This window comes from Botryllus schlosseri, chromosome 15 (assembly GCF_051294905.1).
Source record: "Botryllus schlosseri isolate E-star chromosome 15, Bs_hap1, whole genome shotgun sequence".
Classification (NCBI taxonomy): domain Eukaryota; kingdom Metazoa; phylum Chordata; class Ascidiacea; order Stolidobranchia; family Styelidae; genus Botryllus; species Botryllus schlosseri.
In genome coordinates, this window is record NC_137250.1 from 17,148,883 (window position 1) to 17,155,135 (window position 6,253).

The 6,253-nt window shown below is 41.1% G+C and overlaps 1 protein-coding gene across 1 annotated transcript; it reads left to right on the top strand.

The window, feature by feature from the left end:
- Nucleotides 1-654: 654 nt before the first annotated feature.
- LOC145457742 (uncharacterized) lies at nucleotides 655-5,204 on the top strand. The gene is made up of 3 exons (XM_080336017.1): nucleotides 655-1,077; nucleotides 2,381-2,548; nucleotides 4,221-5,204. Exons 1-3 carry the CDS (start codon nucleotides 759-761, stop codon nucleotides 4,667-4,669), a joined length of 936 nt encoding a protein of 311 aa, XP_080192143.1. The 5' UTR covers nucleotides 655-758; the 3' UTR covers nucleotides 4,670-5,204.
- Nucleotides 5,205-6,253: the final 1,049 nt, after the last annotated feature.

The window sequence follows — 6,253 nt, forward strand, 5'->3', positions numbered from 1 at the left end:
CGCGCGCCCACGGCAGAGCACGCTATACCACTGGTCTAGATACATGCACTTGCACGTTGGTAAAATTAGGATTAACAACGTCATTTGCGTAACCCGAACAGCGGAAATTGGTGGCATGAAATACTCATTTCATTTGAATACCTGTATTGCTAATGCAGTAGTGAATGACAAGGGCTTGGCTCCTGCTTACAAATTACAAGCACCCTGGTCGTTGACTAATTGATACATCCTGACGCCCAAGGCTGCCAATATTTGAGCACAATACCCTCGCGATCGTTATGTTGCGAAGAATTTCCCATTTCTACTTCCTGGATTTGCCTACAAGGCTGTCGAATATGAGGCTATAAACAAAGAGGAAATGATGCTGTGGCGTTTTTGATGATGTTCGCTATTGGTACCTTGACAGTGCGATTCATTGGCGAAAATTACGCAGGGCTATACGCTAACGGTCTGCTCGCCAGGTTTCAAATGCTCAGTGCTTTATCGATCTGCCTCCGCTCAGTTAATAAGCTGTCGTAGGTATTTTAAAGGCACAGTAACTATTAGAAAGCGTGCGGTGTTGCCAGTGTTTTTTGATCAGAAGCATTCTGTGCGAATGTTTCATTTGACGAAATCTATCAAACAGTTATAGAAAACCTATCATGATACATGCATATGCAACATGCATATGCAATGCATAAATTATATATATACCGCATATGCCTTTCTGCAACATAATACCCTATCTTTCTCAAAAAGGTTAGAAATAAAAAAATGTCATGACAGAGAATGTGTCAACCCCAAGTAACGTAGTTTTTACTACATCACCAGAGCCTGCGAGCGGTTTGCTAGCACATCCACCGGCTGAGTTGAACGCATTTCTTGGAATATCGATATCTCCCAGCTTCTATTTGTTTGTCGCGCTACTAATTTACGGAGTTAAAGAGTCGAGCAAGAACGGAAGCTATAAAAATGCGTTATGGATATGTTGTTCTATTAATTATTGCCTATCAATACTGCACGGTATTGTGACGATGATAATTCACAATGGAGGTATATCATCAACAGCCACTTGCACAGTGTTCGAGAGTCTTGCTGGTGAGTAAAAGTATTAATCTGGATGCGTGATGGACTTAATACGACAAGTGGCATATACTTTCATGATACACATCCAACTACACATCTAATACATGATTGTTGATTACTGGTGCACAAAATGCAGCGTGCCAAGTGCACCAACAGATTGGAAAACGTTTAAAATATGGGTTCATCATAGTTTCCTACAACGGTGTGGACACAAGCAAATCTCACGGCTCACTGCAATTGGTCTACATAACACATTCCATTAGGCCAAAGGCAATTTGACGGTAATTTTTGACCGTCTTGTCGAGCGCGAAAATTGATAAAATTGGTAAATATCGAAAGATACCACGGTACTGATGTTAGCGCGTGCGTACGGCATTACCTTGTTTCGTGTGTAATTTGTGTATTTCTATTTGATTACTGCTCGGTGTAATCATCATTTTCAGTCGCATTTTCTTTCTCTTCAATTGGTAGACCTGTTTCTGTTGGTTACTTTGCTGTGAGGACGGTTGAAGATTTGCGGTCAAGCATTGTTATAAATCATACGTTTACTCTGCCCTTGCCTACTTTGTGTCATTATATATTCAATCATTGTAGTAAAGGGCTGTGTTTGATTTATACCGGCGTTACCGACCGTCAAGATTAGACAAGCTTCTGCGCCTAGTCGCCACACGATCATTTCGCGTGCCGCGCAGAAACAACTTATTCCGAAAATATAACTTTTATTCTGCTCGTGGTCCTGGAACCCCCCAAAATCGGCCTCGACTGTTGCATTGTAACGGAGTTTGGTATTGTGAAGCAAAAATGTCGTCTGGAATACTACGACACAGCTCAGGAGGTAGTGCGACGACGGAGAGAGCTAGAATGCTCAATCGCTTGCGCAACAATCGACTATACACTTGGGGTTGCGCTGCTCCTCACCTGCTCCCAGACGGCATCGATTATGTTTCCATCTGCCCAAGACATACGGCATGGTTGCGTCACAATACCAAACTCGATGACAATGTAACATTCGAGGCTGATTTTGGGGGCTCCAGGATTGCGAATCCAAACCTCCTTGAGTATATGCCACAGCACATGACGTACCGCCACAGCAGTCTTACAAATCATACGTATGGATTGAGTGTATCCTTTCCTTCTCAAGAAACCCCTGAAACTCACTCATCGGGAGTTCCACGGAACATCCATAAAAACCGCTGATCTATACTATGGCCTGATAAGATTGGAATGTTTCACAGTGTTGCACAAAGATGCGTGATTTGCCTCTGCATCACGCGTTGGTATGCAAGTTCTGAGTGAATGCCGTATTTTCCCGCAGTATTCATCCTCTTCACGCTGGACTGCACAATATACTCCTTCCTCTGGATTCGTCAGCATGTGGCCGTCAAAAGCATGAGTTTTCTCAATAAATTGGATAAAATCATCATGATGTCGTTGCAATATATCACGATGACTTTGATACTGGGATATTACATCGCATCATCAGGTAACGGAAATGTTTCTTGTACGAATGAAATCAAAACGGACAAAAAGAACAACCAAAACCGGCTGTATCGATGAAAAATAGAATCACTTATTTGTACTAATCAGAGGTGGTCAGTAACAAAGTACTTCTACTTTTTGGAAGTACTCAAGTAGTTTTCTTCTACTTCGGGTTCTTACTCAAGTAGATCTGATTTTCTCTACTTCTACATCTACTTCGTAATATTTTGTGATCCACTTACTTACTTCTCGGTATTTTTAGTTTGTCAAGTAGAAGTAGTTTAATCCCACAATACGAAAGATAGCCTGAGGAATTTCGGAGCTGTTTTCACGGAGTACCAACATTTAATATTCATAAAAGTCAAGTAAAGCCCTGAAATTTTGTAGCGCTTCGTGCACAGTAGTTATGGAGTGACAAATATGTTTTCGCGAAAGTATCGGTGAATATAATTTAGGTACCGGATTGCTTGGTTCCACTCACACCGCATTGTCGCCCGTATCAAATATTTCATCACAGTAAATATGGCCCAACATGAACGTTTGAAACTACTGTTTCGCAATCTGGCAATTAATATCTATCATATCGTAATCTAGCAGCCCATTACGTGTCTTGCTAATCTCGAAAATCCGGCTTTTTTGAACGTTACACCTGTTGTAGCAGATCACATTTGAAGCTTTATGGACAAAAGACATGAAATATATTTTCCGCTTTTTAGAAGTGGTGTTTGTATTTCACTTTCAATTTCGAGTATCATAACTTTGAGTTCTAATTACTTACAGTTCTTTTGTCTGAAGAACATACATATTGAAGCATAAAAGCAAGTGTAATGCCTCTATTATCCAAAAATAAAGCTACACTGAATATAACTTTTACGATTCACAATATTTGTTATCAACGTAAATCGCGCAAAGTGATGAAACCGTTTCCAATACAACTTCTGCATATTGCTCTTCGCCTACACTTGGGGCCTTAAAAAAAAGGGGTAGGGCGCCATGCCATGAGATTTTCTAAAACGGGGTCTTTTAATACGCAAAGGGTTAGTATCCAATTTTCATATCAATACTATAATTTGCTTCTCATGATGCGAAAGAATGGTTATTCTGTCGAACATTGATACCTCCTGGGATGGATCAATACGAATCTAGCTCTCTGCACCTTCCGCATAGCCCAATTCGCAGCTTTTAACAGTCCGCGAACGAATTAAGACGGTTTTCAAAACTACTTACTTACTTGAGTAGATTTAAAGTCAGTCAATTTCACTTCTACTTCAAGTAGTTTTAGGTGGCTTGTTGAAGAAGTACTTCTATACTCGTACTTGAGTAAATTTTTTTCGTCGGTACCTCTACTTCTACTTGAGTAGCTTTCTTTGCTACTTTGACCACCTCTGGTACTAATTAACATCGTATCGGTATTATGTGGAATCAGCAATCTAAGTGTATGTGTTGCATGACCGTTTCTCTTATGAATGACCCGTAGTTGGTGTATATATGGTTTGGGAAAAAGTGATGTCATTTTGAGTCGCAACACCACGATGCATCGGTGACGCCGCGTCGTTATGCTTCTGTCGACACGATATCTACCAGTGCGCTATCTAGTACAAATGTAGATAGGGGCCTGGTATCGCATTTGATGTATGCATATTTCAAGTTCTTCATATCCGGTTTATATATTCCAGCAATAGCTCTAATCTACCGCCGATTCACATTTGATCAAGAAGAACGAGAGTGCCTGAAATATATGGACGGCTTGATGGAGCGGGTGTCGTATTACCTTTGGGCCGTCGGCAGTATAACTATCCACGTGTTTATGGTTTTCATGATTGTGCACCCTCTGGCTAATAGCATGCGCTTCCGCAAAACCACAGCCCAGCAATCCTCCTCGTCAAACAACATGATGAGACTCATTCGAAGATGTCTTTTGATATCCATATTCTGCGTCGTCACTGACATTCTCGTTATGGCGACGTCACAATACGTCAACCTATTCGAAGGGAAACGGTTTCTTCGTGAGTGCGTTTACAACGCAAACGTGCTTTTCAATTCTGTCGCGATAACGATGACTTTCAAGGGATGGCGGGTCATGTGTTTTCCGTGGAGGGGATTCAGTGGAAAGGAAGCCTGTTAGATATGATCACGGCCACGAGAGCAGGGTCACGGATGAAATGCTACAAGTTACTGTACATTACTGCACTGAATTGATGAAGCTACTGCTCAAACTTTTGGGTTGGTGTTAGGTAGCCTATTTGATTGACTGTATATTGATACATAATATTTACAGTGTCCACACAGATGTTCAATTGTTGATGTTCACCCTGCACCAGTGTTGGGATCATGTTACTACCTTCGAGTCATGAGTCATCTCGAGTCATTGCACATTTTGACTCGAGTCAGGTCAAGACAATCGGTATTCGAAGGTGACTCGAGTCATGTCAAGTCACTCGTTTTTTGGAGGTGACTCGAGTCAAGTCAAGTCAAGTCACGAGTCAAGTCACGATTCAAGTCAAATTGAATTTTCGAAGTATATGAGTGATGATGCAAAGTCATTTCATTTTGCTGGGTGAAAGACAGATTAATTGGCCATTTATCTTGAATCAAATAACGAATATAAAGTTATATCGCTCACGCACACGTAGAACTGCTAATAAAATACGTGAGTATAACTGTATAGCTATATGCTACAGTCTGTTATTACGAGCGAAAATAGAGGATCGAAAGCGAAGCCTCGAGACGTTGTAACAAATTGATATGGTACAATACACTACCTATCTACACATCCGTGAGAATAGAAACTCATAAACTATATTCGTTCGATTTAGATTATACAAGAGGGTTGGTGAAGGGGAGCACTGCGCAATGTAAGCACTGAGTCATCTAGGAAACAAAGATACGTTGCTATTAGATTGATTTAACACAGCTACGCTACGACAACGTAAGCTGAGATCGTTTCGTTTGCGGTCAATTTATTTGTGATATAGGCGGAGGAGGGAGGGCACCACTACCGGATGTTCCGACCATCTATGTCAACAGCGGCGCCAGATTCCGGCCCAAATCACCTATTTGAACGAATCTTGTTTCGCCTCCAAACCGGTCACTGTCGCCTGGCGGTACACCTGGCGCAAATTACACTATTATATTAAAAACAAAAAATCCAAGTGACCCTGAATCGCGCCGAGCGTGAATAAAACTTTCAAGTTTATAATCTCGCAGAGATTTGGGACCCAAATCGTTAATTCAAATTACATACTCACGGTCGCCAACACACGCAACGTATTTGAAATGTTAAATACTAATCAGAGCTCGAGGTTACCGGACCACCATCTAGCACAGTGGTTCTCAAACGCGACCCCTCGACACACTCTGGCTACGCCATGCATGATGTACAGTGCGCTATTTATGAGCATAACGCAGAAAGAACCAATCCAATATTTCCGAGCTCTCGCGATGATTTCTTCAAGAATCATTATAGACAGATATCGCAAGGGGATCACATGTCAAAAAGCGCAACTTTACTATGACTGTAACTACTCAATTTTTAAAACTAGCTACGATAACTATAACTAAAACTATCCAATTTTCAAAAGCCGCAACTAGAACTAGAACTAGAACTGATCACTTTTCTAAATCGGTGACTAGAACTAAAACTAACGACATTGAAAAATCCTCAACTAACCAAAACTATTACCAAAGTTCATAACCAATGTATTTAATG

What these genes read in the sequence shown, in the direction of transcription:
- LOC145457742 (XM_080336017.1), top strand. Translation starts at nt 759, where the DNA reads ATGACAGAGAATGTGTCAACCCCAAGTAACGTAGTTTTTACTACATCA. An exon ending in AGTGTTCGAGAGTCTTGCTG is followed by an intron (nt 1,078 to 2,380) that starts GTGAGTAAAAGT and finishes ATTTTCCCGCAG; the next exon opens with TATTCATCCTCTTCACGCTG. An exon ending in ATATTACATCGCATCATCAG is followed by an intron (nt 2,549 to 4,220) that starts GTAACGGAAATG and finishes TATATATTCCAG; the next exon opens with CAATAGCTCTAATCTACCGC.